The sequence below is a fragment of the Oncorhynchus masou genome, unplaced genomic scaffold (assembly GCF_036934945.1).
Source record: "Oncorhynchus masou masou isolate Uvic2021 unplaced genomic scaffold, UVic_Omas_1.1 unplaced_scaffold_1160, whole genome shotgun sequence".
NCBI lineage: Eukaryota > Metazoa > Chordata > Actinopteri > Salmoniformes > Salmonidae > Oncorhynchus > Oncorhynchus masou.
Genome location: NW_027001357.1, coordinates 167,501 through 191,706, shown reverse-complemented (window position 1 = coordinate 191,706; position 24,206 = coordinate 167,501). Strand labels below are relative to the sequence as shown.

The 24,206-nt window shown below is 47.5% G+C and overlaps 1 protein-coding gene across 1 annotated transcript in view; it reads left to right on the top strand.

The window, feature by feature from the left end:
* Window positions 1–12,504: 12,504 nt before the first annotated feature.
* The window catches only part of LOC135529405 (solute carrier family 35 member F3-like), an 85,807-nt gene continuing 74,105 nt past the window's right edge, over window positions 12,505–24,206 (top strand). Inside the window, exon 1 of the mRNA XM_064958170.1 lies at window positions 12,505–12,785. Within this exon, the coding sequence (XP_064814242.1) occupies window positions 12,710–12,785 (76 nt within the window). The 5' untranslated portion in view covers window positions 12,505–12,709. The remainder of the gene's footprint in view (window positions 12,786–24,206) is intronic.

Below are 24,206 nucleotides of genomic sequence, written 5' to 3'. Positions count from 1 at the left end.
GCATCTCATCCTGTAACTAAACCTCTCTAACTGTCACTCTGCATCTCATCCTGTAGCTAAACCCCTCTAACTGTCACTCTGCATCTCATCCTGTAACTAAACCTCTCTAACTGTCACTCTGCATCTCATCCTGTAGCTAAACCCTTCTAACTGTTACAGCTCATTACAGCTACTGTATCTGTCTGTCTGAGACAGTTATTACTGTATCTATAAATAGTCATATACCGTATCTGTCTGTCTGAGACAGTTATTACGGTATCTATAAATAGTCATATACTGTACTTGTCTGTTTGAGACAGTATATCTGAGGCAGTTTTTCTGAGGCAGTTTGTCTGAGAGAGTTTGTCTGAGACAGTTTGTCTGAGGCAGTTTGTCTGAGAGAGTTTGTCTGAGACAGTTTGTCTGAGGCAGTTTGTCTGAGAGAGTTTGTCTGAGAGAGTTTGTCTGAGACAGTTTGTCTGAGACAGTTTGTCTGAGACAGTTTGTCTGAGACAGTTTGTCTGAGGCAGTTTGTCTGAGACAGTTTGTCTGAGGCAGATTGTCTGAGAGAGTTTGTCTGAGAGAGTTTGTCTGAGACAGTTTGTCTGAGAGAGTTTGTCCGAGACAGTTTGTCCGAGACAGTTTGTCCGAGAGAGTTTGTCTGAGAGAGTTTGTCTGAGACAGTTTGTCTGAGGCAGTTTGTCTGAGAGAGTTTGTCGGAGGGAGTTTGTCGGAGGGAGTTTGTCGGAGGGAGTTTGTCTGAGAGAGTTTGTCTGAGGTAGTTTGTTTGAGAGAGTTTGTCTGAGAGAGTTTGTCTGAGACAGTTTGTCTGAGGCAGTTTGTCTGAGAGAGTTTGTCTGAGACAGTTTGTCTGAGGCAGTTTGTCTGAGAGAGTTTGTCGGAGGGAGTTTGTCTGAGGCAGTTTGTCTGAGAGAGTTTGTCTGAGGTAGTTTGTTTGAGAGAGTTTGTCTGAGAGAGTTTGTCTGAGAGAGTTTGTCTGAGACAGTTTGTCTGAGGCAGTTTGTCTGAGAGAGTTTGTCTGAGACAGTTTGTCTGAGGCAGTTTGTCTGAGAGAGTTTGTCGGAGGGAGTTTGTCTGAGGCAGTTTGTCTGAGAGAGTTTGTCTGAGGCAGTTTGTCTGAGGCAGTTTGTCTGAGGCAGTTTGTCTGAGGCAGTTTGTCTGAGAGAGTTTGTCTGAGACAGTTTGTCTGAGGCAGTTTGTCTGAGACAGTTTGTCTGAGGCAGTTTGTCTGAGAGAGTTTGTCTGAGAGAGTTTGTCGGAGGGAGTTTGTCTGAGGCAGTTTGTCGGAGGGAGTTTGTCTGAGGCAGTTTGTCTGAGAGAGTTTGTCGGAGGGAGTTTGTCGGAGGGAGTTGACACTGAGGACGTAGGAGGAAGTAATGAGTTCTGTGATGTGATGAGGTCTTTGACCCATGACTTGAAGAGCTGGTGTTGTGCTGTTAGGCCTCACTCTGGGCTCTCGCTCACAGAGGATTGGATATGCTTATGTTTGCCCCCTCTGAGTATGTGTGTGTGTCTGTATGTACACTACCATTCAAAAGTGTTGGGTCACTTAGAAATGTCTTAGTTTTTAAAGAAAATCACATTTTTGTCCATTAAAATAACATCAAATTAATCAGAAATGCAGTATAGACATTGTTAATGTTGTAAATTACTATCGTAACTGGAAACGGCAGAATATGGAGGAAGATCAAACCCATCCACACACAAGCATCCAGGTGACTACACACACACACACACACACCTCAACACTCACTCCCCACCCCCCACTCCCCACCCCCCTCCCCACCCCCCTCCCCACCCCCCTCCCCACTCCCCCTCCCCACCCCCTCCCCACCCCCCCCCCCCCTCCCCCTCCCCCCCCACCCCCTCCCCACCCCCCCCTCCCCACCCCCACTCCCCACCCCCCCCCCCCCCCCACCCCCTCCTTTGTTTCATTAAACATGAATCTCAATAGCCACGCCGCATTTTGGTACGACTCTCCTTCACATAAAGAAAGCCGTTTCAATGTTTCAATAAATGACATGGTAACTACACGTTAGCTAGGCATGGCTAGGCAAGGGGCAATCTGAGATTGGTACAGTCCATCTATTTGTTTTCCTTTGAGCGTGTCTGATATATACCCTTTGATTGTCAAAGAACAGAACTGCATCCTAATGAGCTTGTAGTTTCATTCCTCATCAGAACCCAAAATATCAGCTTGTTTTACTCTATTGTTTGTAAACAATGCAATTGTAAACAAACACTGTAGAGCCTCAAAAAGCCTTAAAAAGGATAATGTTGGTATCATGGAAGGTCAGTCCTTGCATCCATAGCTCTGTCTAGGAATTCGAGTGGTTACGTTTATCCAGCCAGATCCCTCTGCTGTTCAACAGTGGCAGGTGACTGCTATTGTGGTTTGAACGGCCGATTGCCCCTTTAAATGCACATATATTTGCCCATACAGTTGAATCACATCGCTGTCCTAGACATGGAAGTAGAGAGATGATAGCCTTTCATTCCTGCCTATTTCACACTATCACCATGGGAGGATTTTAAACCTATTAGTTCCATCCAGAGAACATTCCCTTCTGACTCCCCTCATCTGGGCGCCAGCCCCCTGTGGGTCCGGGTCTTGGTCAGGCGGCAGGGACATAGCCAATGGGGAGAGGTGTTGGCCTGGGAGAGGTGTTTGTGTTCAGTTTATGTTCATGTATTATCCTCTCAACATTTTGTGAAGCATCCAGAGAGCTCATTAGAGACCTAGGACTCAAGAGCAGCACTGCACTTAATAACACCTGTTTATATCTACACAGAGAGAGAGAGAGAGAGAGAGAGAGAGAGAGAACTTCTATAACTCCTGACAGTGTCCTCCTTTCTGATTAACGTCAACTTCTCCAGCCCAACCAGGGCTCACAGGAATAGGACTGAGATCAGAGGGAAAGTGAGATGTTATTTACGGAGGCAACACACAACACATGGAGGCAATACACACAAATACACTTATGCACACACACACGCACTCACATACAAAGACACACACACACACACACACATACTTCATCATCAAATAATTTAAATGTTATTTTTCACATAGGCAGAATACAACCTTACCGTGAAATGCTTACTTACAAGCCCTTCACCAACAATGTTGTTCAAGAAATAGAGTTAAGAAAATATTTACTAAATTAACTAAAGTAAAAAATAATACAAAGTAACACAATAACATAACAATAATGAGGGTATATACAGGGTGGTACTGAGTCAATGTGCGGGGGTACAGGTTAGTTGGGCTCATTTGTACATGTAGGTAGGGGTAAGACATTATAGCTAATAGAAATGAGAGCAGAGGGGAAGTTAAATGTATTCTTGGTAGGCAACAGTCTGTCTGTCTGTCTGTCTTTCTGTCAATCTGTCTGTCTGTCTGTCTGTCTGTCAGCCTGTTTGTCTGTCTGTCTGTCTGTCTGTCTGTCTTTCTGTCAATCTGTCTGTCTGTCTGTCTGTCTGTCAGCCTGTTTGTCTGTCAATCTGTCTGTCTGTCTGTCTGTCTGTCAGCCTGTTTGTCTGTCTGTCTGTCTGTCTTTCTGTCAATCTGTCTGTCTGTCTGTCTGTCTGTCTGTCTGTCTGTCAGCCTGTTTGTCTGTCAATCTGTCTGTCTGTCTGTCAGCCTGTCTGTCTGTCTGTCTGTCTGTCTGTCTGTCTGTCTGTCTGTCTGTCAGCCTGTTTGTCTGTCAATCTGTCTGTCTGTCTGTCTGTCTGTCTGTCAGCCTGTTTGTCTGTCAATCTGTCTGTCTGTCTTTCTGTCTGTCTGTCTGTCAGCCTGTTTGTCTGTCAGTCTGTCTGTCCCGTCGGAGAGAGAGCTGGTTTCTGATTGTATTAATGACCTCACAAAACACCCCTGGGAGTGAAGCTGCATGGAGAAAACCAATTACAGCAATCACTAGTCCCTTTTAATGAAATGAACAAGACATGATGCTCGACAGGGCTGCATCCCAAAGGGACCCCATTCCCTAGCTAGTACACTACTTTTGAGCAGAGCGCAATGGGGCCTGGTCAAAAGTAGTGCAATTTATAGGGAATAGGGTGGCATTTGAGACACAGCCCAGCTTTTATATTGATCTTTACACGATCTGAGCTATTGCATGTGAAACAGTTACACACTGTTTTACAAGTCAATGATGTATTGTATATGAGTCTAAATGCTGTGGAGAATGCTAGTCTATAGCAGGAGTCTGTAATCTGTTGTACAACCCATTACCCTGCTACTGTAATGGTGTCTGGGTGTAAACAGGGTCTAGCTCGACCAGATAAACACTGTTCTATATAAAAGCTCTTGGCTGTTTTCTAATGGGGTTTTTCTGTGAAAAACACAGTACAGGATCAGTTTTTCCACACACATGCAGGCATGAGCATGAACACAGACACACATGCAGGCATGAGCATGAACACAGACACACATGCAGGCATGAGCATGAACACAGACACACATGCAGGCATGAGCATGAACACAGACACACATGCAGGCATGAGCATGAACACAGACACACATGCAGGCATGAGCATGAACGCAGACACACATGCAGGCATGAGCATGAACACAGACACACATGCAGGCATGAGCATGAACGCAGACACACATGCAGGCATGAGCATGAACACAGACACACATGCAGGCATGAGCATGAACGCAGACACACATGCAGGCATGAGCATGAACGCAGACACACATGCAGGCATGAGCATGAACGCAGACACACATGCAGGCATGAGCATGAACACAGACACACATGCAGGCATGAGCATGAACGCAGACACACATGCAGGCATGAGCATGAACGCAGACACACATGCAGGCATGAGCATGAACACAGACACACATGTAGGCATGAGCATGAACGCAGACACACATGCAGGCATGAGCATGAACGCAGACACACATGCAGGCATGAGCATGAACGCAGACACACATGCAGGCATGAGCATGAACACAGACACACATGCAGGCATGAGCATGAACACAGACACACATGCAGGCATGAGCATGAACACAGACACACATGCAGGCATGAGCATGAACGCAGACACACATGCAGGCATGAGCATGAACACAGACACACATGCAGGCATGAGCATGAACGCAGACACACATGCAGGCATGAGCATGAACACAGACACACATGCAGGCATGAGCATGAACGCAGACACACAGGCATGAGCATGAGCATGAGGCATGAGCATGAACAGACACACATGCAGGCATGAGCATGAACGCAGACACACATGCAGGCATGAGCATGAACACAGACACACATGCAGGCATGAGCATGAACACAGACACACATGCAGGCATGAGCATGAACACAGACACACATGCAGGCATGAGCATGAACACAGACACACATGCAGGCATGAGCATGAACGCAGACACACATGCAGGCATGAGCATGAACACAGACACACATGCAGGCATGAGCATGAACACAGACACACATGCAGGCATGAGCATGAACACAGACACACATGCAGGCATGAGCATGAACACAGACACACATGCAGGCATGAGCATGAACGCAGACACACATGCAGGCATGAGCATGAACGCAGACACACATGCAGGCATGAGCATGAACACAGACACACATGCAGGCATGAGCATGAACACAGACACACATGCAGGCATGAGCATGAACACAGACACACATGCAGGCATGAGCATGAACACAGACACACATGCAGGCATGAGCATGAACACAGACACACATGCAGGCATGAGCATGAACACAGACACACATGCAGGCATGAGCATGAACACAGACACACATGCAGGCATGAGCATGAACGCAGACACACATGCAGGCATGAGCATGAACGCAGACACACATGCATGAACACACATGCAGGCATGAGCATGAACACAGACACACATGCAGGCATGAGCATGAACACAGACACACATGCAGGCATGAGCATGAACACAGACACACATGCAGGCATGAGCATGAACGCAGACACACATGCAGGCATGAGCATGAACACAGACACACATGCAGGCATGAGCATGAACGCAGACACACATGCAGGCATGAGCATGAACACAGACACACATGCAGGCATGAGCATGAACGCAGACACACATGCAGGCATGAGCATGAACGCAGACACACATGCAGGCATGAGCATGAACGCAGACACACATGCAGGCATGAGCATGAACACAGACACACATGCAGGCATGAGCATGAACACAGACACACATGCAGGCATGAGCATGAACACAGACACACATGCAGGCATGAGCATGAACGCAGACACACATGCAGGCATGAGCATGAACACAGACACACATGCAGGCATGAGCATGAACACAGACACACATGCAGGCATGAGCATGAACACAGACACACATGCAGGCATGAGCATGAACGCAGACACACATGCAGGCATGAGCATGAACGCAGACACACATGCAGGCATGAGCATGAACACAGACACACATGCAGGCATGAGCATGAACGCAGACACACATGCAGGCATGAGCATGAACACAGACACACATGCAGGCATGAGCATGAACACAGACACACATGCAGGCATGAGCATGAACACAGACACACATGCAGGCATGAGCATGAACGCAGACACACATGCAGGCATGAGCATGAACGCAGACACACATGCAGGCATGAGCATGAACACAGACACACATGCAGGCATGAGCATGAACGCAGACACACATGCAGGCATGAGCATGAACGCAGACACACATGCAGGCATGAGCATGAACGCAGACACACATGCAGGCATGAGCATGAACGCAGACACACATGTAGGCATGAGCATGAACGCAGACACACATGCAGGCATGAGCATGAACGCAGACACTGAGCGCAGACACACATGCAGGCATGAGCATGAACGCAGACACACATGCAGGCATGAGCATGAACGCAGACACACATGCAGGCATGAGCATGAACGCAGACACACATGCAGGCATGAGCATGAACGCAGACACACATGCAGGCATGAGCATGAACGCAGACACACATGCAGGCATGAGCATGAACGCAGACACTGAACGCAGACACACATGCAGGCATGAGCATGAACGCAGACACACATGCACGCAAGCACACACACACATACACAATAACATCCCGACATGCCAAACCTGTAGCCTGCAGGATGATGACGTGAGTGACTCTCTCTTATTGGTTCCTGACGGTGTTTATAGTGTGTTTACATTATCCATCAAACATCCTGTGCAGATCTCTCTCCCTCTCTTCCCTCTCTCTCTTCCATCACCTCTCTCTCACTCTTTTCTATAGTAATCACCTCTTTCTTTCTCTCCCTTTCTCTCTTCCCTCTTTCTCTCTCTTTCTTTCTTCCCCTCCCTCTTTTTCTCTCTCTCTCTTCCTCTCTCTCACATTTCTCCCCCCACTCCCTCTCTCTCTCCTCATCCATCTCCCACTCTCTCTCTTTTCCTCTCACGTGTCTCTCCTCTCTCCCTCTCTGTCTCCTCATCCTACTCCCTATTTTTCTCTCTCCCTCCCTCTCTTTCCCTCTCACCTCCCCCTTTCCCTCTCTCTATCTCCTGATCCATCAGCTCTCATCCTCTGTTTCTGTCTCTTCCCTCTAACCCAAACACAGACCCTGACACTGACGCACGGGGAGCAGTGGAAAATGGTAGAAACTGTCCAATCAATTATATTAGTGGGAACAACTGGTAAAGAGAGGACTGGGGGAAGAGAGGACTGGGGGAAGAGAGGACTGGGGGAGGAGAGGACTGGGGGAAGAGGACTGAGGGACTGGGGAAGGGGACTGGGGGAGGGACTGGGGGAAGAGAGGACTGGGGAAGAGAGGACTGGGGAAGAGGGGACTGGGGGAAGAGAGGACTGGGGGAAGAGAGGACTGGGGGAAGAGGGGACTGGGGGAAGAGGGGACTGGGGGAAGAGAGTACTGGGGGAAGAGAGGACTGGGGGAAGAGGGGACTGGGGGAAGAGGGGACTGGGGGAAGAGGGGACTGGGGATGGAGAGGACTGGGGGAACAGGGGACTGGGGGAAGAGAGGACTGGGGGAAGAGAGGACTGGGGGAACAGGGGACTGGGCGAAGAGGGGACTGGGGGAAGAGAGGACTGGGGGATCAGGGGACTGGGGGAAGAGAGGACTGGGGGAAGAGAGGACTGGGGGAAGAGGGGACTGGGGGAAGAGAGGACTGGGGAAGATAGGACTGGGGGAAGAGAGGACTGGGGGAAGATAGGACTGGGGGAAGAGAGGACTGGGGGAACAGGGGACTGGGCGAAGAGGGGACTGGGGGAAGAGAGGACTGGGGGAAGAGAGGACTGGGGGAGGAGAGGACTGGGGGAGAGGGGACTGGGGGAACAGGGGACTGGGCGAAGATAGGACTGGGGGAAGAGAGGACTGGGGGAAGAGGGGACTGGGGGAAGAGGGGACTGGGGATGGAGAGGACTGGGGGAACAGGGGACTGGGCGAAGAGGGGACTGGGGGAAGAGAGGACTGGGGGAGGAGAGGACTGGGGAAGAGGGGACTGGGGGAACAGGGGACTGGGCGAAGATAGGACTGGGGGAAGAGAGGACTGGGGAAGAGGGGACTGGGGGAACAGGGGACTGGGCGAAGAGGGGACTGGGGGAAGAGAGGACTGGGGGAAGAGAGGACTGGGGGAGGAGAGGACTGGGGGAGAGGGGACTGGGGGAACAGGGGACTGGGCGAAGAGGGGACTGGGGGAAGAGAGGACTGGGGGAGGAGAGGACTGGGGGGAGAGGGGACTGGGGGAAGAGGGGACTGGGGGAAGAGAGGACTGGGGAAGAGAGGACTGGGGGGAGGAGAGGACTGGGGGAAGAGGGGACTGGGGGAAGAGAGGACTGGGGGAAGAGAGGACTGGGGGGAGAGGGGACTGGGCGAAGAGGGGACTGGGGGAAGAGAGGACTGGGGGAAGAGAGGACTGGGGGGGGGGGGGGGGTTGAGTTTGGAAAATAACATGTTCTTCATGCACTAAGGACTCTTTTCCGGTGGTGTAGGAAATGGTGAAATGGTGAAATGGTGTGTAAGAAAGGCAACAGTGAACAGTAGTTACCGTAGTTAGTAGAGCGAGACATTCATTTCCTTGAACCTCGAGCCTAGCACTTGGTGAACACTTTGTGTCTAGTGACAGTCTCTTCAAGTAAATGTTAGGACATATTTGATTCTGGGTTCCAAGGTAAGTGAGTTGGGAGAGAGAGGATTGGGGAAGGAGGGGGTTAGAGTGTCTGGTGTGTTTTTGTAGAGTTCTGTGTATCTCTGTCCCAAATGGCATTATGTTCCCTATATAGAGCACTACTTTCGACCAGGGCCCACAGGGGGAAGAAGGGATGAATTAAACAAATCTATGGATCGAGCTTCAATATATAGGGTGCCATTTGGGACACAACCCCTTGTCCTAGTTATCAGATCAGGGGATCCTAGCCTGTTCAACACCTTGTCCTAGTTATCAGATCAGGGGATCCTAGCCTGTTCAACACCTTGTCCTAGTTAACAGATCAGGGGGTCCTAGCCTGTTCAACACCTTGTCGTAGTTAACAGATCAGGGGATATGAGCCTGTAGAATCTAGTGAAGAGGAAGAGTCGAGCCAGTGAATTATTCAGAGTGGCTTCTTTTAGTCATGTACACACTCCCCCAACAGATTTTACACACGCACACACAACCATACACACATAGCCATACACACACACACAACCATACACACATAGCCACTCACACACACAACCATACACAGATAGCCACACACACACACACAACCATACACACATAGCCACTCACACACACAACCATACACACATAGCCACTCACACACACAGCCACACACACACAACCATACACACATAGCCACACACACACACAACCATACACACATAGCCACACACACACACAACCATACACACATAGCCACACACACACACAACCATACACACATAGCCACACACACACAACCATACACACATAGCCACACACACACACAACCATACACACATAGCCACACACACACAACCATACACACATAGCCACACACACACAACCATACACACATAGCCACACACACATAGCCACACACACACAACCATACACACATAGCCACACACACACAACCATACACACATAGCCACACACACACAACCATACACACATAGCCACACACACACACACACACACACACACACACACACACACACACACACACACACACACACACACACACACACACACACACACACACACACACACACACACACACACACACACACACACACACACACAGAGAGAGGTTATCCTCAGTCAGTTGGTCAGAGCTGCCATTCATCACTTCTACCTGCCCTGGGGAGAATGATGCCTGTCAGTTGTTGTGAGTTGTGTGTGTCAGTCATCGTATCCTCCAGGGGGTTTAGGAAGAGCATTATGAAAGATAATGGGCGGTGGTGGAGTGGTTATCAGCAGGGTATTGATCAAACATGTTGAGGAACAACAAGGATACTATTCAAACTTAGATTCTAATGTTTAAAATGGGCGCAGTACAATTTGATTGATTTGATTTATAAGGTGTTGCTATTTAGGCAATGCTATTTAGGCAACCCTAAACTAAATGCTGTCAACTTCAATCGATCCCACTACTAGTAATAACACAATGTTAGAATGGCAGGTGTATTTTTCAACCAGAGCAAAAGACAAACCAATTCCAGAGGGATAATATAAATCAGTATAATGTGCTTTTATTTTCTCACACTGTGTAAAATCGGTGTACTGGATAAAATATGCTGCGTAAACAGCCTGGTCTCATGGACTAGACGTAACATATTAAAGTAAATCTGGGACACTCAAATTCGTATGATGTATAATGTTTGGCATGATTAAGATAAGACAGATGGTTACTTAGGGCAAAAACGAAAGTAGGGTGGTTGGTCGGGAGTTTTACACGAACCCAAAGGTTGTAAGTTCAAATCTCATCACAGACAATTTTAGCTACTTACTACTTTTGAGCTACTTTGCATGTTAGCAAACCCTTCCCCTAAACTTAACCCTTATAGCTAACCCTTCCTCTAACCTTAACCCTTTTAGCTAACCATTCCCCTAAACTTAACCCTTTTGGCTAACTCTTCCCCTAACCTTAACCCTTTTAGCTAACCCTTCCCCTAACCTTAACCCTTTTAGCTAACCCTTCCCCTAACCTTAACCCTTTTAGCTAACCCTTCCCCTAACCTTAACCCTTTTAGCTAACCCTTCCCCTAACCTTAACCCTTTTAGCTAACCCTTCCCCTAACCTTAACCCTTTTAGCTAACCCTTCCCCTAACCTTAACCCTTTTAGCTAACCCTTCCCCTAACCTTAATCCTTTTAGCTAACCCTTCCCCTAACCTTAACCCTTTTAGCTAACCCTTCCCCTAACCTTAACCATTTTAGCTAACCCTTCCCCTAACCTTAACCCTTTTAGCTAACCCTTCCCCTAACCCTAACCTTAAACCTTTTAGCTAACCCTTCCCCTAACCCTTTTAACTAACCCTTCCCCTAACCTTAACCTTTTTAGCTAACCCTTCCCCTAACCCTAACCTTAACCATTTTAGCTAACCCTTCCCCTAACCTTAACCCTTTAACCTAACCCTAATCTTAACCCTAACCCCTAACCCCAGCTAACATTAGCCAGGTAGCTAACGTTCACCTCCTAGCCACCTAGCTAGAATTCGTAACATATAGTATGTTTGGCAAATTCGTAACATATAGTATGTTTGGCAAATTCGTAGCATATTGATTGTACATTTTGCAAATTCGTAACATATAACACGAATTGTAATTCGTAACATATAATACGAAATTGTTGATGGACATTACAAATGAATACAAACCATACGAAACGTGAAATAACATACTAAATTAAATGTCCTAGATTTACATACAGAATAATAGGAAATGCTCTGAGACCAGCTTGGCGAAAATTGTATTTTTCCAAGACTTTCTATTGAGAAGGAAAGCTGCCTCCCCGTGCAAGCCTTGTGTCTTCATATAACCCTTGAATAGGACGGGTAGGCTACAGTATATTTTCCCTCTACATCAGCCCCAGTCTCATCAGATCACTCACACTATCCCTGCCACTCCAATGTACAGGGAGTTACACCGCTGCCCGCCGTGATCGATCCTTCCTCACATCTCCAAGCTGCAACCGGTTCTGAGTCACCAACCACCTGCCCCCGGGAACCGCGCTTCGGGGGGTCTGGTGGGTTGGCAGTGGGCACGGCACGTCTGGCTCGGGACGTACAGAGGGGCCCGGGGGGGAGAGATAATACAAGTGAGGGAGATGGTGGATGCCTACGGTACGCGTGACGTAGCAAATTGCAGCAATTGCCTCTACTGTTTAACATGTGAAGAGAGAGAGAGAGACAGCCCAGCCTCACGCGCTGGCGGGATACTGCAGAACCGGGGAAGGGAGGGGGGGGGAATGAGGGAGGGGAATCGAATCAGAAGAAGAAATAAACGACTGAGGGAGAGTTGAGGAACGGAGGGGCCGAAGGTGGACGCACGAGAGGTAGCGAAAGACTGCGGAGCCGAGAGAGGACGAGAGAGGTAGCGGAAAACTGCTGAGGTTTAGAGAAGAGTAAAGACAAGAAGCATCAAAAGTCCCATAGTCGGTACCCCACCAGATTCAGGGATGTAGCCGAAGAGGGGAGAGCTCAGCCTTTCCGAGCTCATCACTATGAAGAAGCATTCGGCCAGGGTTGCCCCGCTGTCCGCTTGCAACAGCCCGGTGCTCACCTTAACGAAAGTCAAAGGTAGGGAGAACTCCGTTCTGTGACTTGACTTCGGTCTTGCTGAAAGCTCGATTTGGTATTCGTCTACCTAATATGTGTAGCCTATTTTACATTCACCCTTGAAGCCTAAATGTTGTAGTGTCCAAGGTTAGGCTTGTAAATCAACCAGAAAATAGGCATAGCCTATACGTTTGGTGTTGTGTGACTGTGGCAGAGAAACTTGGGTCAGTCAGGGGTGATGAATGGTGTTGGTGAAAGAGTTTTCCACTTTGAGGCACCGATGAACTTTTATAAATGTACCGTTGCGTGCCAAAACGCTTCGGATTACCAACGGAATGAACCCCCCTTCAGGGTAATTAGGGATGCGTTCGGGAAGACTTTATCTTAATAGACCATCAACGCTTCTAATTACACATTTACAACCCTGGAAAAATGTCTAGATCATGATGGGAGATAATGTTGTTACAGTCATTTATTCGAACAATCTCTTCTTTCGCTGTATTGTTTAAAAGCCAGACTGTATTTCGTTCTGCATTTTCAAAAATGTAGTTAAGAATTCATTTTTCCCCAACATCATCTGCATAATCGTCACTAATTATAATAACACCCCCAAAAATTATTACATTTACATTTAAGTCATTTGGCAGACGCTCTTATCCAGAGCGACTTACAAATTGGTGAATTCACCTTATGACATCCATTATTTTGTCGAACCTGTAAAATGCAAATCAGACAACAGATGAATGGCCAAAAAGTAGTTTTGTCCTGCAAAATGCATCGGGCCATTGAAGTGTTGTGCTGCTTGTCCATCATGAGTGATTGCATGGGGGAGCATGAGGCTGTTATTGTAGCAGAACAGGGCAGGGACCGACACACACACACACACACACACACACACACACACACACACACACACACACACACACACACACACACACACACACAATATCTTTAAATTGACAGGCCCAATGGGATAAAAATAGTTGTCTGGCTATCCAAACTCCTTGCTCCGGCCCAGTGACTCTGGATCTGAGTCCCTTCCCAACAATTTCTAGAACACAAACACATTCTAACCATTCTGACTGGCCCCAGAAACGAACACACCGAGACCACACGTGGCTTAAGCGCCATTTTGAAAATGTGTAATTGGCTTTGATACTCACCACAAACAACTTCAAAGATGTAAAACTTTATGAAACCTACCAGTAAACAGGTAGTCAACCTTTATGAACCCTACCAGTAAACAGGTAGTAAACCTTTATGAACCCTACCAGTAAACAGGTAGTAAACCTTTATGAACCCTACCAGTAAACAGGTAGTAAACCTTTATGACCCTACCAGTAAACAGGTAGTAAACCTTTATGAACCCTACCAGTAAACAGGTAGTAAACCTTTATGAACCCTACCAGTAAATGGGTAGTAAACCTTTATGAACCCTACCAGTAAACAGGTAGTAAACCTTTATAACCCTACCAGTAAACAGGTAGTAAACCTTTATGAACCTTACCAGTAAACAGGTAGTCAACCTTTATGAACCCTACCAGTAAACAGGTAGTAAACCTTTATGAACCCTACCAGTAAACAGGTAGTAAACCTTTATGAACCTTACCAGTAAACAGGTAGTAAACCTTTATGAACCTTACCAGTAAACAGGTAGTAAACCTTTATGAACCTTACCAGTAAACAGGTAGTAAACCTTTTTGAACCCTACCAGTAAACAGGTAGTAAACCTTTATGAACCCTACCAGTAAACAGGTAGTAAACCTTTATGAACCCTACCAGTAAACAGGTAGTAAACCTTTATAACCCTACCAGTAAACAGGTAGTAAACCTTTATGAACCTTACCAGTAAACAGGTAGTAAACCTTTTTGAACCCTACCAGTAAACAGGTAGTAAACCTTTATGAACCCTACCAGTAAACAGGTAGTAAACCTTTATGAACCCTACCAGTAAACAGGTAGTAAACCTTTATGAACCTTACCAGTAAACAGGTAGTAAACCTTTATGACCCTACCAGTAAACAGGTAGTAAACCTTTATGAACCCTACCAGTAAACAGGTCGTAAACCTATAGTATAATGGCTAAGGTTAGGATCTTAGATCAGTGTGGGGCAACTTGTCCCCAGAGTTTCAACCAGAGGCTTCACATTATTCACTCTGTAAAATACCTATTCCTTTTATGACAGTCCAATGCTTCTGTTGCCTCCTCCTTGGTTAAGTTGCTGTGTGTGTCCTTCCTTCTAGGGTTACCAGTGATAATATATTATTATTAACTTCTATAGCGCTTTTCATAATAGAAATCTCCAAGCACTTCATAAGCAAAACACAAACAAACAATCTATTCTGACAGGTCAACCAATAGAGGCCAAGACTTTGAATGCTACATCCTCTGCAGATGGAGAGGGTCAGTTCATGTCCTGAACGGAGGGAGCTGGGAGGCAGCCTGACTCTTACAGCCACTGGACTCCTCCTCCTTCACTCTGTGTTTCACCACTTGGGTGACGTCTCAGCAGCTCTTGGCGCGCAGAAAGCTCACAACACAAACTTCAGAATAGTATCCAGTGGTCCTCTCTACGAGCCGTCTGTCTCACCACTGTTGTAGTCCTCTGTCTCCCATTCCTCTCACGCTTCAGACCACTCCTCACATGATGTTTTCAAAAGATCAGGAACTGGCAGCCAGGTGAAACAAAAAAGATGCTACTGTGCCCAGATGCATTTTTTCAAACAAAAACATTAGCCAGCTATTTAGCCAAAAATAAAACCTTGACTCAGCATACTAGTAGAAGAGGAAGCTTCACCACTAGAAGAATACAGCAGTATACAGAGGAAACTAGCATTTCCTGTTGAGATCGGAAAGGAAGAGGACAGACTAATTACTGTTTTACATTCACAGCTGGATGGTGTGTGTGTGTGTGTGTGTGTGTGTGTGTGTGTGTGTGTGTGTGTGTGTGTGTGTGTGTGTGTGTGTGTGTGTGTGTGTGTGTGTGTGTGTGTGTGTGTGTGTGTGTGTGTGTGTGTGTGTGTGTGTGTGTCCTAAAGCTGTGTTTATATTGTTGAATCACTCACAGCGGTCTTTGTTGTCCCTGTGTGCTCCAGCAGTGTCTGAAAGGTGAGCGTGCAGGAAGGGTTGTCTCTCTCAGCGCTGTGTTAGAGGGATACCCTTCCTCTCCTGCTGTTGTGTATGGAGAGACTGACACACACACACACACACACATACAACCACACACTGACCCTTCCCTGTCCACCCTAGAGGACCTGAACCTTCCCTGTCCACCCTAGAGGACCTGAACCTTCCCTGTCTACCCTAGAGGAATTGAACCTCCCCTGTCCACCCTAGACAAACGGAACCTTCCCTGTCCACCCTAGAGGAACTGAACCTCCCCTGTCCACCCTAGAGGAACTGAACCTTCCCTGTCCACCCTAGAGGAACTGAACCTTCCCTGTCCACCCTAGACAAACGGAACCTTCCCTGTCCACCCTAGAGGAACTGAACCTCCCCTGTCCACCCTAGAGGAACTGAACCTTCCCTGTCCACCCTAGACAAACGGAACCTTCCCTGTCCACCCTAGAGGAACTGAACCTCCCCTGTCCACCCTAGACAAACTGAACCTTCCCTGTCCACCCTAGACAAACTGAACCTTCCCTGTCCACCCTAGTCAAACTGAACCTTCCCTGTCCACCTTAGACAAACGGAACCTTCCCTGTCCACCCTAGACAAACTGAACCTTCCCTGTCCACCCTAGAGAAACTGAACCTTCCCTGTCCACCCTAGACAAACTGAACCTTCCCTGTCCACCCTAGACAAACTGAACCTTCCCTGTCCACCCTAGAGAAACTGAACCTTCCCTGTCCACCCTAGAGAAACTGAACCTTCCCTGTCCACTCTAGACAAACTGAACCTTCCCTGTCCACCCTAGACAAACTGAACCTTCCCTGTCCACCCTAGACAAACTGAACCTTCCCTGTCCACCCTAGAGGAACTGAACCTTCCCTGTCCACCCTAGAGGAACTGAACCTTCCCTGTCCACTCTAGACAAACTGAACCTTCCCTGTCCACCCTAGACAAACTGAACCTTCCCTGTCCACCCTAGAGGAACTGAACCTTCCCTGTCCACCCTAGACAAACTGAACCTTCCCTGTCCACCCTAGACAAACTGAACCTTCCCTGTCCACCCTAGACAAACTGAACCTTCCCTGTCCACCCTAGACAAACTGAACCTTCCCTGTCCACCCTAGACAAACTGAACCTTCCCTGCCCACCCTAGACAAACTGAACCTTCCCTGTCCACCCTAGACAAACTGAACCTTCCCTGTCCACCCTAGACAAACTGAACCTTCCCTGTCCACCCTAGACAAACTGAACCTTCCCTGTCCACCCTAGACAAACTGAACCTTCCCTGTCCACCCTAGACAAACTGAACCTTCCCTGTCCACCCTAGACAAACTGAACCTTCCCTGTCCACCCTAGACAAACTGAACCTTCCCTGTCCACCCTAGACAAACTGAACCTTCCCTGTCCACCCTAGAGGAACTGAACCTTCCCTGTCCACTCTAGACAAACTGAACCTTCCCTGTCCACCCTAGACAAACTGAACCTTCCCTGTCCACCCTAGACAAACTGAACCTTCCCTGTCCACCCTAGAGGAACTTAACCATCCCTGTCCACCCTAGACAAACTGAACCTTCCCTGTCCACCCTAGACAAACTGAACCTTCCCTGTCCACCCTAGACAAACTGAACCTTCCCTGTCCACCCTAGACAAACTGAACCTTCCCTGTCCACCCTAGACAAACTGAACCTTCCCTGTCCACCCTAGACAAACTGAACCTTCCCTGTCCACCCTAGACAAACTGAACCTTCCCTGTCCACCCTAGACAAACTGAACCTTCCCTGTCCACCCTAGACAAACTGAACCTTCCCTGTCCACCCTAGAGAAAGTGTTTTGCAGTCCAGACTGACGTTATCTTTAGTTTTAGTTTTACAGAGGCACATGCAGTGAGAGAATGATCATTAACTTTTCAATCAGCTTTATGAAGTGGAGGAGATTGATTGTCCCAATGGAGGATTTGTTTAGTAAGTGGATGTTGAAGCACAGTCTCATACACATCAACACGGTTACTATGACACAGAAATAGATCCTTGTTCAGTGGCCTCACTGGCTTTGAAGAATGACCTGTCAGCCTTGGAGATATGAGGGTCAGGGTTCAACCTCCAGTGAAATCATTTACTGTGTAGGTAGGAAAGAGGTAGGAGAATTGTATTCCTATGTGTTTGATAGCCTAGCATATAACTTGTGAAGTTTGGCCAGTTTATTTTGATGGATTGCCAGTTGCAGGAAAGAGAGTGTACAGGAGAAGCTAACAGGTGATCTTTTCTAGACGGTATTGAAAGAGAAGGAGAGAAGATTAGAGGAGAGGAGAAGAGAAGAGAAGAGAGGGTGGACTGGAGAGGCAGAGGGGAGGAGAGAGGTAGGGGAAGAGGAGGGGAAGTATCACAGAGTGTGGAGAGAAGATGAAAGGACAGACATTGAGGGTGATGGAGGAGAGGAGAGTACTGGACAAGACAGGAGAGAGTGATGGAGGAGAGGAGAGTAATGGACAAGACAGGAGAGAGTGATGGAGGAGAAGAGAGTACTGGACAAGACAGGAGAGAGTGATGGAGGAGAGGAGAGTACTGGACAAGACAGGAGATAGTGATGGAGGAGAAGAGAGTACTGGACAAGACAGGAGAGAGTGATGGAGTAGAAGAGAGTACTGGACAAGACAGGAGAGAGTGATGGAGGAGAAGAGAGTACTGGACAAGACAGGAGAGAGTGATGGAGGAGAAGAGAGTACTGGACAAGACAGGAGAGAGTGATGGAAAAGAGGAGAGTACTGGACATGACAGGAGAGAGTGATGGAGGAGAGGAGAGTACTGGACAAGACAGGAGAGAGTGATGGAGGAGAAGAGAGTACTGGACAAGACAGGAGAGAGTGATGGAGGAGAAGAGAGTACTGGACAAGACAGGAGAGAGTGATGGAGGAGAGGAGAGTACTGGACAAGACAGGAGAGAGTGATGGAAGAGAGGAGAGTACTGGACAAGACAGGAGAGAGTGATGGAGGAGAAGAGAGTACTGGACAAGACAGGAGATAGTGATGGAGGAGAAGAGAGTACTGGACAAGACAGGAGAGAGTGATGGAGGAGAAGAGAGTACTGGACAAGACAGGAGATAGTGATGGAGGAGAAGAGAGTACTGGACAAGACAGGAGAGAGTGATGGAAGAGAAGAGAGTACTGGACAAGACAGGAGAGAGTGATGGAGGAGAAGAGAGTACTGGACAAGACAGGAGATAGTGATGGAGGAGAAGAGAGTACTGGACAAGACAGGAGAGAGTGATGGAGGAGAAGAGAATACTGGACAAGACAGGAGAGAGTGATGGAAGAGAGGAGAGTACTGGACAAGACAGGAGAGAGTGATGGAGGAGAGGAGAGTACTGGACAAGACAGGAGAGAGTGATGGAAGAGAGGGGAGTACTGGACAAGACAGGAGAGAGTGATGGAGGAGAAGAGAATACTGGACAAGACAGGAGAGAGTGATGGAGGAGAAGAGAATACTGGACAAGACAGGAGAGAGTGATGGCATATTTTATTTATATTATTTTATATATTAGAGGATGAGAGGACAGGAGGGAGTGTGAAGAGGGAGGAGATGAGGTATTATAGAGTATGGAGAGACGAGGAGAGAAGAGGGGGGAGATGAGGTATTATAGAGTATGGAGAGACGAGGAGAGGAGAGTGAGGAGATGAGGTATTATAGAGTATGGAGAGGAGGGGAGAGGGAGGAGATGAGGTATTATAGAGTATGGAGAGAAGAGGAGAGGAGAGGGAGGAGATGAGGTATTCTAGAGTATGGAGAGGAGAGGAGAGGAGAGGGAGGAGATGAGGTATTATAGAGTATGGAGAGACGAGGAGAGGAGAGGGAGGAGATGAGGTATTATAGAGTATGGAGAGACGAGGAGAGGAGAGGGAGGAGATGAGGTATTATAGAGTATGGAGAGACGAGGAGAGGAGAGGAGAGGGAGGAGATGAGGTATTATAGAGTATGGAGAGAAGAGGAGAGGAGAGGGAGGAGATGAGGTATTATAGCGTATGGAGAGACGAGGAGAGGGAGGAGATGAGGTATTATAGAGTATGGAGAGAAGAGGAGAGGAGAGGGAGGAGATGAGGTATTATAGAGTATGGAGAGAAGAGGAGAGGAGAGGGAGGAGATGAGGTATTATAGAGTATGGAGAGAAGAGGAGAGGAGAGGGAGGAGATGAGGTATTATAGAGTATGGAGAGAAGAGGAGAGGAGAGCGAGGAGATGAGGTATTATAGCGTATGGAGAGACGAGGAGAGGGAGGAGATGAGGTATTATAGAGTATGGAGAGAAGAGGAGAGGAGAGGGAGGAGATGAGGTATTATAGAGTATGGAGAGGAGGGGAGAGGGAGGAGATGAGGTATTATAGAGTATGGAGAGACGAGGAGAGGAGAGGGAGGAGATGAGGTATTATAGAGTATGGAGAGAAGAGGAGAGGAGAGGGAGGAGATGAGGTATTATAGAGTATGGAGAGACGAGGAGAGTAGAGGGAGGAGATGAGGTATTATAGAGTATGGAGAGGAGAGGGAGGAGATGAGGTATTCTAGAGTATGTAGAGAAGAGGAGAGGAGAGGGAGGAGATGAGGTATTATAGAGTATGGAGAGACGAGGAGAGGAGAGGGAGGAGATGAGGTATTATAGAGTATGGAGAGACGAGGAGAGGAGAGGGAGGAGATGAGGTATTATAGAGTATGGAGAGAAGAGGAAGAGGAGAGGGAGGAGATGAGGTATTATAGAGTATGGAGAGACGATGAGAGGAGAGGGAGGAGATGAGGTATTATAGAGTATGGAGAGACGAGGAGAGGAGAGGGAGGAGATGAGGTATTATAGAGTATGGAGAGAAGAGGAGAGGAGAGGGAGGAGATGAGGTATTATAGAGTATGGAGAGACAAGGAGAGGAGAGGGAGGAGATGAGGTATTATAGAGTATGGAGAGAAGAGGAGAGGAGAGGGAGGAGATGAGGTATTATAGAGTATGGAGAGACGAGGAGAGGAGAGCGAGGAGATGAGGTATTATAGAGTATGGAGAGAAGAGGAGAGGAGAGGGAGGAGATGAGGTATTTTAGAGTATGGAGAGACGAGGAGAGGAGAGGGAGGAGATGAGGTATTATAGAGTATGGAGAGACGAGGAGAGGAGAGGGAGGAGATGAGGTATTTTAGAGTATGGAGAGAAGAGGAGAGGAGAGGGAGGACATGAGGTATTATAGAGTATGGAGAGAAGAGGAGAGGAGAGGGAGGAGATGAGGTATTTTAGAGTATGGAGAGAAGAGGAGAGGAGAGGGAGGACATGAGGTATTATAGAGTATGGAGAGACGAGGAGAGGAGAGGAGAGGGAGGAGATGAGGTATTATAGAGTATGGAGAGAAGAGGAGAGGAGAGGGAGGAGATGAGGTATTATAGAGTATGGAGAGACGAGGAGAGGAGAGGGAGGAGATGAGGTATTATAGAGTATGGAGAGACGAGGAGAGGAGAGGGAGGAGATGAGGTATTATAGAGTATGGAGAGACGAGGAGAGGAGAGGGAGGAGATGAGGTATTTTAGAGTATGGAGAGAAGAGGAGAGGAGAGGGAGGACATGAGGTATTATAGAGTATGGAGAGACGAGGAGAGGAGAGGAGAGGGAGGAGATGAGGTATTATAGAGTATGGAGAGAAGAGGAGAGGAGAGGGAGGAGATGAGGTATTATAGAGTATGGAGAGAAGAGGAGAGGAGAGGGAGGAGATGAGGTATTATAGAGTATGGAGAGGAGAGGAGAGGGAGGAGATGAGGTATTATAGAGTATGGAGAGACGAGGAGAGGAGAGGGAGGAGATGAGGTATTATAGAGTATGGAGAGACGAGGAGAGGATAGGGAGGAGATGAGGTATTATAGAGTATGGAGAGAAGAGGAGAGGAGAGGGAGGAGATGAGGTATTATAGAGTATGGAGAGACGAGGAGAGGAGAGGGATGAGATGAGGTATTATAGAGTATGGAGAGACGAGGAGAGGAGAGGGAGGAGATGAGGTATTTTAGAGTATGGAGAGAAGAGGAGAGGAGAGGGAGGACATGAGGTATTATAGAGTATGGAGAGACGAGGAGAGGAGAGGAGAGGGAGGAGATGAGGTATTATAGAGTATGGAGAGAAGAGGAGAGGAGAGGGAGGAGATGAGGTATTATAGAGTATGGAGAGAAGAGGAGAGGAGAGGGAGGAGATGAGGTATTATAGAGTATGGAGAGGAGAGGAGAGGGAGGAGATGAGGTATTATAGAGTATGGAGAGACGAGGAGAGGAGAGGGAGGAGATGAGGTATTATAGAGTATGGAGAGACGAGGAGAGGATAGGGAGGAGATGAGGTATTATAGAGTATGGAGAGAAGAGGAGAGGAGAGGGAGGAGATGAGGTATTATAGAGTATGGAGAGACGAGGAGAGGAGAGGGAGGAGATGAGGTATTATAGAGTATGGAGAGACGAGGAGAGGAGAGGGAGGAGATGAGGTATTATAGAGTATGGAGAGACGAGGAGAGGAGAGGGAGGAGAGAGTAGAGGACAGACAGAGGAAAGTAGGGGACAGACTGGAGCAGGACAGAGGAGAGGACAGCAGCAGAGATGGCCCTATTTTGAACAACCTGCTCCCTCTGTGATGTCAACATAGAGTACACCCACTCTGCAGGTGGAGTGAATCACAGAGGCCACTGCATATAAATACCATTGTGTGTGTGTGTGTGTGGGTGTAGGGGTGGGTGGGTGTGTTTGTGCTCACCACTTCTCAGACAGACACCCAGCCTGCTTTCCGTACAGAGAAGTGAGTCACCCTCTGCCTTTTAACCACTATATAGGTCATTTAGCAGATATGTTATCCAAAACAACTTGTAGTCATGCATGCATATATTTTTCATATGGGTGGCCCCAGTCTTACCCACACAGGGACTGTCTGAATCAACACCCCATATAGGATCTCTCTCTATTTCTTTCTCTCTCCTTCTCTCTCTCTCTCTCTATAACTCGTTCTCTCTCTCTCGCTCTCTCTCTCTCTCTGTCTCTCTCTCTTTCTATACCTCTCTTTTTCTATAACTCTGTAACGTCGTTCTTCGTTTGTCGAAAGAAAGTCGGACCGAAATGCAGCGTGTTGGTTACTCATGTTTTTAATGGAACAAATGACGATACACGAAATAACTTATAAATACAAAAAACAACAAACGGAACGTGAAAAACCTATACAGCCTGTCTGGTGAACACTACACAGAGACAGGAACAATCACCCACGAAATACGAAGTGAAACCCAGGCTACCTAAATACGGTTCCCAATCAGAGACAACGAGAATCACCTGACTCTGATTGAGAACTGCCTCAGGCAGCCAAGCCTATGCAACACCCCTACTCAGCCGCAATCCCAAATACTACAAAAAAAAACACTATGAAATACAACAACATAAACCCATGTCACACCCTGGCCTGACCAACTAATTAACGAAAACACAAAATACTAAGACCAAGGCGTGACAAACTCGTTCTCTCTCTCTCTCTCTCTCTCTATACCTCTCTCTCTCTCTCTGTACCTCTCTCTATATACCTCTCTCTCTATACCTCTCTCTCTCTTTATACCTCTCTCTCCCTCTATACATCTCTCTCTATATACCTCTCTTTCTCTATACCTCTCTCTCTCTATACCTCTCTTTCTATACCTCTCTCTTTCTATACCTCTCTCTCTATACCTCTCTCTCTCTCTATACCTCTCTCTTTCTATACTTCTCTCTCCCTCTATACCTCTCTCTATACCTCCGTCTTTCTATACCTCTCTCTCTCTATACCTCTCTCTCTATACCTCTCTCTTTCTATACCTCTCTCTCTCTATACCTCTCTCTTTCTATACCTCTCTCTCTCTATACCTCTCTCTCTCTATACCTCTCTCTTTCTATACCTCTCTCTCTATATACCTCTCTCTCTCTATACCTCTCTCTATATACCTCTCTGTTTCTATACCTCTCTCTTTCTATACCTCTCTCTTTCTATACCTCTCTCTCTCTATACCTCTCTCTCTCTATACCTCTCTCTCTCTATACCTCTCTCTTTCTATACCTCTCTCTCTCTAACACAGAGACAGGAACAATCACCCACGAAATACGAAGTGAAACCCAGGCTACCTAAATACGGTTCCCAATCAGAGACAACGAGAATCACCTGACTCTGATTGAGAACCGCCTCAGGCAGCCAAACCTATGCAACACACACCCCTAATCAGCCACAATCCCAAATACTACAAAAAAACCCACTATGAAATACAACAACATAAACCCATGTCACACCCTGGCCTGACCAACTAATTAACGAAAACACAAAATACTAAGAC